The sequence below is a fragment of the Platichthys flesus genome, chromosome 1 (assembly GCF_949316205.1).
Source record: "Platichthys flesus chromosome 1, fPlaFle2.1, whole genome shotgun sequence".
NCBI classification, from domain to species: domain Eukaryota; kingdom Metazoa; phylum Chordata; class Actinopteri; order Pleuronectiformes; family Pleuronectidae; genus Platichthys; species Platichthys flesus.
The window spans coordinates 21,706,918-21,719,750 of record NC_084945.1 but is presented as its reverse complement, the minus strand read 5'-3'; the positions used below and the strand labels follow the sequence as shown (position 1 = coordinate 21,719,750).

Below are 12,833 nucleotides of genomic sequence, written 5' to 3'. Positions count from 1 at the left end.
AAATCTCTGAGAAACACATTTTGAAATTACATCTTTTGTTTTCCTTTGAGAGCATAAATACATAAATTTATGAACATGATCATACTTTCTTTATTAATGTGATGATGTAAGCTATATGTTTCGACGTGAGTGTCTTTTATGTGTTAATGGTATAATTATAGCCGGTTCCTGGACCAGTGCAGGTTAATGAGGTTTAAGATTTATGACCGTTCCAGTCGGGTGTTTATCACTGGTTTGCTGAGGTGTCAAGCAGTGTCAACAATAAGATGCAGTTTGAACAAAGTTTTAAATTCCTTTAAAGAACAGCAGTGACCTGCTCTTTTTTTTTGCTCTGGTAGAGTTACTTGTTTGTGTCCATGCTTTGTGTAAAGGGGAACAGCAAAGTCACTGTGTTGGTTTGTGTACAGCAGTTTAATGAACACGTTTCTGAAACCCAATATCTGTTGTGTAACAGTTTAAAGCTTCTATCTCACAGTTTAACTTTACACAAAAGCTTTAGAACCTAACACCACATTCCCTGGAGCTACAGGGATGACTTGTAACTAGGCAATTGAAGTTATAGCAGTCTATAATTAGCTTGGCCAGCTTGACCCCGCCATTGTCACCTGAAGACAGGTGGGAATTGTACCCATGCTGGATCGACCTTATCATGTGACTGGAGTCAGGTCTCGTCCAATGGCTTGGATGTATTGCTGTCGAAGCAAGCCTCATCCATCACCAGCTTTATTGCACTCTTCAGATGATGCCCACAGGGCACTGAGGCTTGCCCAGGAGGGAGGGGGAATCACAGTGGAGGAGGAATGAGGGTTAAAAATGATTGTTTTACAAGAACTCCCTCAGAACAACAAGTTTTCACAGCAACAGCGTACCATCGCCTGGAAAACTAAAAGTTAGTGCTCCCAACGCCACAGTAACCCTCCTCCTGATTCCCCAACAGCAGATTTACGGCCTTCAGACCTTGTGCTGAAAAAGTGCAAACACTCGCAGGCTTGTAACCTCTTTACCCTCGCCATCAAGCCCTCTTATTGCTCCATTTTCTATCCTGGGCTATATAAATAAACAGCGTCATCAGGAAAAACGTAAGTGTCTCTTCACAACCAACTTTAATTAGCCTTGCCCGTATATATCAAAATGTTCCACTCTGGTTTTTGGCCACGTGTGAAACGCTTGGGAACAATGATGGAGAGGGTTGTTGTGTTGAGCTTGAGGTCCTTGCTTAGTGTTGTCCTTGGGGTGTGACTGGCAGGGCCCAGAGTAAACGTTTGTTTTTGGGGGGTTTTCTTTCTTTCTTTTTTACTTTTCCTTCAAGCCAGCTGCTCCTGTTGAACTAGTGCATAGCCTGGCACAGGTGGCTAGTCGGCCCTAAGCCCCAGTTACCCTCATTCCTCCCCAGTCAGCCGGGAGCATGCACACACACACACCCACACACTTCCTCACTCTCTCTCTGAGACACACACACACACACCAACACGCACAGATCCAGAGCCTGAGGGGGTGATCTGTCTCCTTACTCCACGTCGGAAGAGTAAATGGCCAGGAGGGCCCTATCTGTTTGTCCTTTTCCTGCCTCTTTTTTTATTAGAACCTGATTGCATTTGAACAATAGTTGTCTGCTCGTAAATTTTGCGCCTGTGTTGACATTAGGCCACATTCCACCCCTTAGCCTGAGGAGGTGAAGGAGCAGGCCAGGGTGTTCGGTAATTTGTTACGCTGTTAAGCACCTAATGGACGTCCACCTGGTTTTTGAGAGCAGTAGCTGTAGTGCAGGGGCTTGCCTCCTTTGCACTTCCAGTCTGCAGCGGTGTTTTATTGCCACCAATTATGAAGGCTATTTAGAGGCTACCTAGCCCTGTGTGTGTTTTTCTGTTACATCTGGTTCAGCCTGCCCCGAGACTGCTCAGTCAGCCAGCCCACATCAAACGCTGAGGGTGTGAGGTAAGCAGGGCTGCACAGGTGAGATTAACACTCTCTGTCTGATCCGAACCACCTCTGCGAGCAGTGCACGGACCCGATGCAGACTCTGGGCCATGCATTCCCAACTGGCTGGAGATGCCTCAATAATGAGCCTTATTTGTTTCATGTGGTTTAATGAACAGCCTGCGTACTGCAGCTGGCTATAAGGGAGACCTCACAGGGTCTAAGGAAGGGGCTGCCCCACCCAAAGGTACCCAAGCTCCCTGGCAGAATTATTGTTCCCAGAAGCAGCAGTTACATGGTGGCACGTGGGGGAGAGTGCTGAAAGCCCCAAGCAGGACCCACCTCATCCCCGTCCCCCCCACCCCGTCCCCCTCGCTAATGCATTTTTGCGTGGTTTCCTCAACCATTAATTAAAGGGGAAAAGAGTGCATCAGATGTTAGTTTTATTAGCCCAGGCTCCTTAGAGGGAATCAAAATGAAAGGAACATATGTCATGCATTTGATGACCCCCCCCCTCCACACCCACCCCTTCCCTCTCTGTTTCTTTCTCCACAATTGCCCACCTCACACACTCACACACTCACAAAGTGTACAGTCAGCAGCTGTCTGCAGACACAATAGCGTTTGATTGATCCTGAGGAAACGGTTAAGACGCGGGCCTGCCCACGCTTTCTGGCTGGCTGGCTCACATTCTGCACCACTTTACATTTATCGCTGAATGTGGCAGTGATTGGGATAATGGGAGCTGGGTATGGCTGGTGGGGATCTGACGCTCAGTTCAGGCTCTGATGAGAACAGCCCTGAGAGTTCACAGGACCTTCGGAGTCTTCGGTGGTGCCGGGGAGATCCGAGCCCCGACACCTCACAGGTTGGGCCTTGCTCTGAAGGTCTCCCTGTCATACTGCCCTCTGCATGACATCACTTATATCTTGCACAACACAGTAGAACGATAAGTATGTAGATAAATGCTATCCGTCTGTCTCCCACCCATAATACAACTGCATGACATACAAAGACCGATGTGCTCAATCGCTCAATCCTTACACAGCATTGCATAGATATAGAATGTACAGAGATAATATCTTCTTTCTTTCCTTCTACTTGGAACGGGATTGCATGCCTTACCTTCAGGGGCAGGCTGATTTATGAGACACATGCCAGTTTTTTCATGACTTGTTTGATTGCATTCTCAGTATCAGGCTCTCGGGTTGCCAAACCCATAAAAACTCACACCTGGACAGGAGAGCTAGAGAGTCAAGTGAGGCGCAGCCAGAGCATGAGGGAGCAGGTGATCTGAGTTATGTCGCCTTCCTTGATCAGCACAGGCTTATGATACAGCTCAAAGTTGTTGTGGATGATTGATTGATGGTCTGCGCCATTGTATCTTTACAAAGGGTTTGATTTGTGGTCTGGATGGGTTAGTGTGAAGGGCACACCATGTACTTTGGATTATCAATGTGGTGACCTACATTCACTTTGTCAACAAGAACGGTGGCGAATAAATCAACTAAATAATCTTTAATCTAAGCAAAGAAAAAATTTACAAACGACTCAAGTCGTCGTAGGTGAGCTCACTTTTTACGCAATATGTCCGTCTTAAGTTTTATATATCAAAACAACTGAAACATGAACACAATACAAGGTATGTTTTGAAGGTTGGTTCAATGGATTTTTTTCTGACGTTGATTTGATTAATGGCTTTTAGTATTACTAACAACACACCGCCCACGATTGAAACTATTTATTTAATTAACATTTTACAAAACAACAGTTTTTCAGATTTACTCCAGGAGAAGCTCTTCTCTGCCCAAGGATCTTCAACCTTTTTGGCTTTTACTATTGTTTGAGACATCGCGGTGGTTTTTAATTCGTAGGTCACTTGATTCACATTGATGCACCAACAGAGAGGTATTTTTGCATTTACTTATGTAAAACAATCAGGTCAAGTTTATTCAAACTATCTGAACCTCAATAAATCACTTCCAAAAAGGCTCTGTCAGCAAGACCTGGCTCCACCCTGGTCCGGTGATAATGTCCCGAGTGAAGCAGTGCAAGCTGACTGGTCCCATGTGGTTACAAATGACCTCCTGTAGCAATAATGCAATAAGTCTTGTCTCCCATCTACATTCTCTGGGTTCTTTTTCACTTGCTCTGACACAATTGTGCATTTATCAGTGTAATTGCATGAGTCGGAAGCACTGATGTTGTCTATTAGGCGGATTTCCATCCTGTTAAGAGCAAAGGGTCTTTTAATGTATGGCCCTGCTTGAGTGTCCTGCTACACAATTACACACCGACCTGAGATTTAGTGGACTGATGATGCTGATGATGGTTTGGATGGTGGTGACGGCAGTGATATTGGACCACCCGGCCCTCCTCTAACAAGCCTTTCAGAGAGAGACTAAGAGTGAAACAACAAAGTGAAACCGAGGTTAATCATTTTATTTACCCTTTTCCCTCTCTCCTTCCCCTACCTCTCTGTCCCTCTCCCTTTCCTTTCTTTAACCAAGTGATGGAGCCTGGACCATGGAGCGGGGGGAGGAAATCGATGGGGAGCGCATTACAGTAAAACGTATTGATTAGGAGCCCTGCGTGCACTGTGTTGGTCGCGGAGATGGTGGAATGATGCAATGCTTAAAGGAATTTATCCTTTGACTTTTACATTAACCTTTTATTGACTGCTTTGCCTGTCCATAATTAACACTCACTTTAGCTAAAGTGGTTAGTCTGAGCGCAAAGGGGGCTCCGGCCCATACTGCAGCGAGGGCCGTGGAGCTGCCGCCCCAGCCGAGGTTCAAGTGCACTGTGCTGCATGGAGGGAAAGGCCTCTGTGGAATAGAGGCGATAGAATCCTAGATACCTTTCACATTAGCATACCATTTGAGTGGGGGCCCGCTAGGCTATAAGGTTTCAGGGCAAATTGAAATGAGTGATTGTATTGCCAATCTCTCTTGACCGAGCGCCAGATGGGATAGTTAGGCCCATATCTGTCTGGGGTTAATCCATTGGAACAGCCTGGACTCACAAACACGTTCTCTCCCTCCTCAACCTCCCACACACACCTCTTTGTCTTTGACCTTAACTTTAAGGTGGGCTGTTCTGCCATGGGAAAGTCTTTTGGTGAGCCTTGTTTGTACGCCACTGTGGCTTACGCTGAATTTCTTGCCAGAGCCCTGGAGAGCTTAAGGCACCTCGCTTGATATTGACTTTTTTGTTTGGTTCCATTTTAGCAGTCAAGGGACGGTACTTCATGAACAGTGGTAGATTGTGTAAAAGTGTGTGCTGAATTACCTACACTATATTATCTTTGATAGTCTTCCATTGACCATATCTTTTATATCTCTGCTAAACCAGGGGCCTTCTAGCTCCGTTGAAGGCGACCGGTCAGGTTTATTTTACGGTATGTAGCCTTTCATTATGAGGCAGGACAGGAGAAGAGAGGCGAGTGTTTTCTCTCACAGCTCGACTGCATGAAAACTTAATCAGACCAGATCAAAGGCCTAGGTTCCCTTGGCCTATGGTTTCCTTGAGCTGATGTCAGCAGAACCACACATTATGTGTGTGTGTGTGTGTGTGTGTGTGTGTTTGTGTGTGTGTGTGTGCGTGTGTGTGTGTGTGTGTGTGTGTGAGAGTGTGCTGTCTGGGTCGGTTTTCTCTCTCTCTCCTCTCACTCTCACACACACACACACACACTCTTTAGGATATGTATGCCAGCCATGTCCTCCTCCTTCTCTGAAGTGGCGCTTCCTTTAATTCGCACCCTAAATAAATGATGAGAACATTTAAACACACGGCTCGTCGCAAAGCCCCAAGGTCGCCTAATCGTATTATTTATGAAGTGATGTGCTACATAATGGTACTTAGTGCATGTTAACAGATGCTATTATCAGGCCCTGATCCAGAGAGCAGAAGATATATTGGAACAGTGGATGTTAATGCTGGTTCTCACCACCGTAATGCAGCAGCTCTTTAAAGGGCTAACCGCACCAAAATGCAGCACTTAGGCTGAGAGCCAGTCGAACATTAAGTGGCTCCGTTGAAAATATATAACCACAAATTGTGGCAGCCCCCGGCTGTCCCCTGACAACCTTAACATCCCCTCGACTCATCCATAACCGACCCCCATATTCTTCCCCGTGGCTTGCTGTGTCCTCGCCATCCCCTCCGCTAGCTGCTGGCCACAAGGTGGTGGTGGTCGTGTGCGTGTGGTTGTGTGAGGGGTTGTTGGAGGTTTTTCAGGTTGTAGATGGGGTAAAGGGATATGACAGGACTGACCCTGGCATAATGACTGAGTGGGGAGTAGAGCTGCCCTCATAGCTCTAGAAGGAAAATTCTTGGGCCACCACTCGCCAGAGCACACACTACCCACATGACATACAAATGCTGCCTCCACCTCTCCCTCTTGCACCTCCAGGTCAAGGGCCGCGCTCGTCTGTCAAGAGGCTGAGGGAGGGCAGATTTACAATGACAGCAGAGAGCAACACCAAGTCAGGGCAGTAAATATTTACACTGGTCTGACAAAAGATGTGGCTAAGGTCTGTGGGGGTTCCAAACACTGTAGAAATTACAACTAGCTCCGATTATTAATCATATAAACGTCACACAGTGACATGAAGTGGCTGGATTTCTCACTGCTCTGTCATGATCGCAGCAGCAGAGAGTGATGTTCTCAGCAAAGCATCCTGCTGCGTGTGCCTGTATGTGTGTAAGATGGATGAAGCGTTAATCATGATACATGATTTCATGGTTTCTCATCAGCTCGGTACTGTTGCAGCCATTTATGGCTAAAGAAACACTTTCCTGACACATCATTTTCTACCACTCACTCAGCTCCATTCATCTCAATGAGCTTCACTGGCTTGAATTGTCAAAGCAGGAGAAGTACATGTTGCATAAAGATCAAGGATTTAAACATCCTTAACCACATGTGCAGGAGAAAAAAGAAAAGCAAAGTGTTGTACCAAGAAATTAAAATACCATCCAGTCTCCACCTGTGTGTTCACAGACACACTTACTCTCTCATATCCTGGAGGGTTGAACCAGTGTCATAAGGAGTCATAAAAAGGAGAGGAAACACAAACGTCCACTGCCTCCTGGTCAAACACACAACACCCCCTGTGTGTTTAGGGACCCTAAAACACTCACAGACAAACACACATCAAAGGTGCTTTAGCCTCATGTGGATTCAACTTTGTGTGGCAATGATTTGAAATCATTATCAGGAAGGTATCACATTTCAAAACATTAAACAACTGGCAGAGAGTGTTGTGAGTGAGATTGGACACGTGTCCTCATGCTGATGAGAAGTCTTGGTTTTGATGGGAGGGAGGAGTTAATGAGTGCGCTTGTTTCCTGCGTCCTGTCGCCTCAGGTGCCATTCGAGCCTGGCCCAGACGTTACCCCCTGAGGAGGCCCCAGTGGACCGGCCCTTCTGGGGTGTGGATGACCCCAACATGCCGCTGCCCTTTGATCTGGCCGACATCATCAACAAAGTGGAGTCGCTTCTCTGGAGGTGAGTCTTTCATGCGGGAGTGTAGAAATGTGTTTATGTACACGTTGTATTCATATGTCTCCCATAGTGACCACATTCACTCACACTTGTTTATTCTTAACTTTCTTGTGGCTTAATAGTTACTCAAAAAAGAGACCTTATCAGTTTCATGTTTTCACACATTCATGTCTGCGGGTTTGAATCATCTCTGTACTCATACAAAATTACATGAGCCATTTTCAGACACAAACTTCCAGGCACATTTTCCCGGAGTTTGTCTTTCATATGTGAAGAACGCAGCAGGAGATCGCCTGAGTCAGACGCGTTCAAAACAACATGATAGTCTCCGGAACAGTCAGGAGACAGTTGCGTTTTGGTCGATCATGCAGGAGACGAGATATAACCTTTCCATTTTGGTGCAGTGATTATGGGATTTTGTTTTACAGTGCATCAACTACTGCATCAGCCCGAATCAGCAAAAGCTCTCACATCTCATTGTCTGTCCAAGTTGACATCTTCGTCAGTGACTTCGATATATATGCAATCTCTTTTCATCCTGAGATATTTGTATTCTTTTACGTGCGTTGCATGTCAGAACCATCTTAGACTGGCTTACCCTTCAATCTGGAAAAGTTATGTCTCACATAATGCCCTTCTGGATAATTTTCAGAAAAAGGTCCGGAGATGAATGCATATCTCAAAGCAGCATTAAAGATATGAATTTGAGCTAAGATTGAGAAATTGATTTCATAATATTGCTATTATGCAATATTTTACTACATGTTTAATATTTATTTGTATCGCTTTATTTTCTATCTTGTATTTTTATTCTCAGTTTTTATATATATATAAAAATTCTGGTCAACTTTGCTTTTTAAATGTGCTTTAAACATAGACTGACTTGACTTTGGTGAATACTGAAGTAATTCACACATTCTCTCCTTGCTTTGCACTTTGCTGGTCACAAAAGGTAAAAAAAATTGTTATGAAAAGATTGAAAGAAATAGAACCTGAGTGATAAGTCTTAACGTTGGCGTCACCTGCACACAGCCGGCCAATCACTGCACGTGTGTGGAGGTTTCCAAAGAGGAGGAAGTATACTGGCACCGACTGTAATTCAGTTGATATAAGAACTGACCCTGACACGACACTTTATGAAGTTATTCCTGTCATATCATTTTGTTTGTCTTCAACGTGAAACAAATGGGTTGAATAGATGTATTTTGATCAATGATATTTTTTTCTCTATTACCTCTGAACAGGATGTGAAGGATGGATATATGAAGAGGAACAGAAGCAGAAGAAAAAAAGAAAGCTTTTCTGAATGTGCCCCCCCCCCCCCCCCCCCCCCATCCCATAGTAGCTGAGGGGACAGACCACTGACGACATCTCTGTTGTGATCAAGATTGTTTTTTCTTTTGGGGCACCTACATCACCCCCCCCCCCACTCCAACCTGCGCTGCCCCCAGCCGACCCCTCTGGCGTCTCAGCCGCCCTTGCTTGGATTGGGCTGGAATGGAAACCAGACCAGCACCTTAGAACCAGAGTAACGCTTCAGTAACATGCTAACAACACAAGCTTAGCGACAAGCTCCTAGTGTCACAGACGTCTAACGATGGAACCCGCATTTCAGTGTTAGCATACATCATGCAACTATTTATTATTTCAGTGTACTCCTTTTCTTAATCTCATGTAACCCAGTCGCTTTTGTCGATAGATCAACTCATTCTCAGTAGTCCCAGTAGGGTACCTGCATATGCTTTCTATTTGTCACACAGTGTTATCATACAGTATAGGATGGTTAAAAAGAGACTCACTTTGCTCACATGGTATTGTATAGTGTAATCCTGTTTATTGGCTTCAGAGGTGGAATGAGACCAAAGAAAGATTTATGATTCAAAAAAAGTTATGAATGTCACCAAATGGAGAACATGAAGAATGTGTTGTTTTCCGTATGATGCTGCGCCTGTGTCACATTGATGTGTTTGTGTGCGTGTGTTTTTGTGTGCAAACCTTTAGCCATGTGAATACACATGTGACTCGTCGTCGGCCCGTGTGAGTTTGTGCGTGTGCACGTTCACTCTCCCACGTGTCGACATGAGGGCGTGTGTGTGAATGTGATAGTGTGTGCGAGCCTGTAGGCAGCCTGCCAGTTGTTTGTTCTTGAAGATGCGCATATGGAGAAACCGAGACGAGCAGCGGGGCCCCCTCTGCCTCTGCTCGGATGAAAGGCAACACTGATGGAATGACCTGGAACACAACCGCCGTTTCTCATAATTACAGCTGTTCAATCGCTTTTAATTACTCTTAAAGTGTGTACAGCACCATATTCCCCTGTAATGCTGCGGGCCATCTGAGAAAGTGAGCGAGAGAGAGAGAGAGAGAGAGAGAGGGAGATCCGGCGCTTCTGACAAAATCCACTTTCAAAAAAGCTCAGAAGGGTGGAAAAGGGGGCCAACGTCAAAGCAGCGCAGCCGCCCTCCTCGTTTCATTTCCTCCTCTATCTAGTTCATGATGAAGTAGAGACGCTGTTTACTATTAAAAATGCAGAATGCACTCCTTTTTTTACTTCTGAAGTTTTTTTCCAAGATGTTAATGGTTGCCAAACGCTGTTCTTGCTTCTTCTTTTTCGCTGCGCCTCTGTTGTTTGTTGTTGTCAGAGAGATTTGTTTGTAGATCGGCAGTAGCGTTGACTTGTTTGAATCACTCTGTGCTCCCTGCACCACAGCTTGTCTGTCTGAAGCAATAGGAATGGCAGTAATTAAAGAAGTGTTTTATCCAATAACCCGCATCCCTCTGTTCATTGTGTGCTGTTCTCTTCTTTTTCCAGTCCTGCTGGATAACACTGGTGCACATGACACATACCAAGGTTTCTTCATACGTGTTGGTGCGTGTGTTTCACTTTAAAAGTTGATTGATTGTATTTCTCCTAATATTTTTCACCTGACCTTGAACCTAAAGCCAGCCCGGGCAAGCATGAGTCTCTTTACTCTCCATCTGTGCGGTGGTGGAGGTGAGTTACTGTTTCTCCCTCAAGATAACTGGGACGGCAATGGACAAATATCCCTTATTTAATGACGTAGCTCACTGTTAGGTAAAGTAGCATCCAGCCAAGACCAGGGTCAGATGGGGCTGACGTGCACAGCAAGCCGACAAATAATGTTGTTGTGAATGCCAGAGAAATGAGATTGACTTACAGTCGCTGTCAATCACGGGACCTTTGAGATATAAATAAAGATGGCTAATCTTCCCGTCGGGCAAACATTTGGGTTTTCCAAGCCTGTTACAACAAAGGCAAATAAATCTTGGTGATACTAATTGAAACAGGACTTTGCTGATAGTGCTCTCTCTCTCTCTCTCTCTCCTGTCAAATCCTCACAAGTGGAGGAACAGGTTTGCTATCACTGGTCAACTCAAATTACTTTTCACAAACTACATCCATTTCAGATTTAATTCTGTTTGAATGCGACCATTTTAAATCATTAAGAGCGAAACAATATCTATTTTATTCGGACAAAATATATCAATAATTGCATAATTCAATACTTTTGGTTTCCTCTCTGGTCCAAGTATGAGATGCAGTTATGCACGGTGAACAGAAAATCTGTTGAGTACTACATGCTAAACTACAGTAAACATTATACTTTGCATTAGAATGCTACCATTGTCATTGAGGGCATGCTAGCATTCTAAAAGACAAGCAATGTCCACAGTCAACTTGCTGCTCGCACAAGTAACCTCACAGGTAACGTTTCGGGAACCTTTATCAGAAGGGGATCCATTTTCGCATTTGGCCCAAACAATTGCTGTTAATTACAATTACAATTCTCATAGAGCAGCTAGCATGGCTGAAGACTCTCCATCGTGTTCACATTTTAAGGCAATGCTGATATTTGCTTAGAAGCAGACACCTTATTGTGGACTTTGAAAAGACAGGTTTTTTGTAAGTGTTTGTTAAAAACATGTGTTTTTCTGCTCTGCATTCATCAAGGAAGTCTTTGTGTCAGGCTTTATTTTGGCTAGCTTCATCATGCTCTCTGTTTTCTTTGAACTTCAAAGGACTTGGCTGAATTAGCAGAGCAAACAGCGTCTAAGACAAATTGATTGATGGATTGGCTGATTGAGTGATGTCACTCTCAGTGATGAAGTGATAGCTAATGTTCTGTGTGTGAGTCTCCAAAACTTCAACTGCATACCCCCTGCCATCGGTGGACCGCCGTCCCAGAGGTCGCCCATGTTAACTACTTCCTGTAGCGGCTGAGTGACTGAGTGATGGATAAGTGCGCAGCGCTCTCCCCTCAGGGGCCGACTGGAAAAGGGCCCCACTTGAAGAGACAATTACACAGCGCTGGTGAGAGCCACAGGTATGCATTGTTGTGACCGGGGTCAACCGCCAGCCAACCAGCCAAGCCAGCCTCAATTAGGCCAACAATAGGTGCAGGGGAGAGATAAAATAACCAGGTGTGTGGTAGAGAAAGGTACCGGTTTGGGGTCACATCCCAGTCAAATGTTTCGGTGTGGGGCTTCAGGACTGGGCTTGATTGTTGTGCAGTTTAATGAAATCAGGAAATGGATCTTAATCTCAATTTCATTTTGTGCTTATATCCAATTTATATAAAGAGATTGTTATGCATTATGACATTATTTTAATGAAATATTCTGTGATTATGACAGTGAAGGACAATTTGACAATTTTATATTTACAACTGAGCAAGTCTGACCTCGACCATAATATTATATAGTGAAGACTGTGCTTATTTTGGGTCCAGGCTAGGTGCATTCCACTGTGTATATGCAATCCAAGCTTCAGTATATGCATTTTGTGTTTACATGAATGAATACATGTGTAAAACTGTCTTTGAGCCTGTTGAACAAATGAATAGGTATTTGTTTAGTATCTGACTGTGTGTGTGTGTATGCGTGTGCGTGTGTGCCTGTGCGTATGTGTGTGCATGTGTGACTGAGTGTTGCAGGATCCAGGGTGCAGCCTGGTGTTAGAGGCCCCAGGGTCAGAGAGGCAGTAGTAATTGTAGAAGCAGGCAGAGGACCTGAAGATAGCATCGCAGCCCTGGGGCAGCTGTCAACAGTGGGAAGGGCTGCGCTCATTTGTCACTAACACAGACAAACAGCACTCAGCGCCGACAAAACACTGACTTGATTGAATACTTGTGAAGCAAAAGCAAGCCCTAATGCTTTGCTGCAACTGTTAATTGCACCAAAGGTCATAAAAAGGCAAAGCGCAGAAGTTTCTCATCAGCAGAAATACAAGGCAGCGTCAGGCAGTGATTGCTCTGTGAATGACGTTAAAGGTCACACAGACGGTAAGGTCATGCCTCTCATGTATAACTTATACTTGAACAAAACATCTCAGTATTGATCAGTAAGCACTGATTTAACAACTGTGTCTAAGCATCTATATTCTTTT

The 12,833-nt window shown here is 44.7% G+C and overlaps 1 protein-coding gene across 1 annotated transcript in view; it reads left to right on the top strand.

Moving 5' to 3' along the window:
- Positions 1–10,187, top strand: part of fto (FTO alpha-ketoglutarate dependent dioxygenase) — a 119,528-nt gene extending 109,341 nt beyond the window's left edge. The window contains exons 9-10 of the mRNA XM_062388868.1: positions 7,289–7,429; positions 8,671–10,187. Coding sequence (XP_062244852.1) covers positions 7,289–7,429; positions 8,671–8,677 — 148 coding nt within the window. The 3' untranslated portion in view covers positions 8,678–10,187. The remainder of the gene's footprint in view (positions 1–7,288; positions 7,430–8,670) is intronic.
- The last annotated feature ends 2,646 nt before the right edge of the window (positions 10,188–12,833 follow it).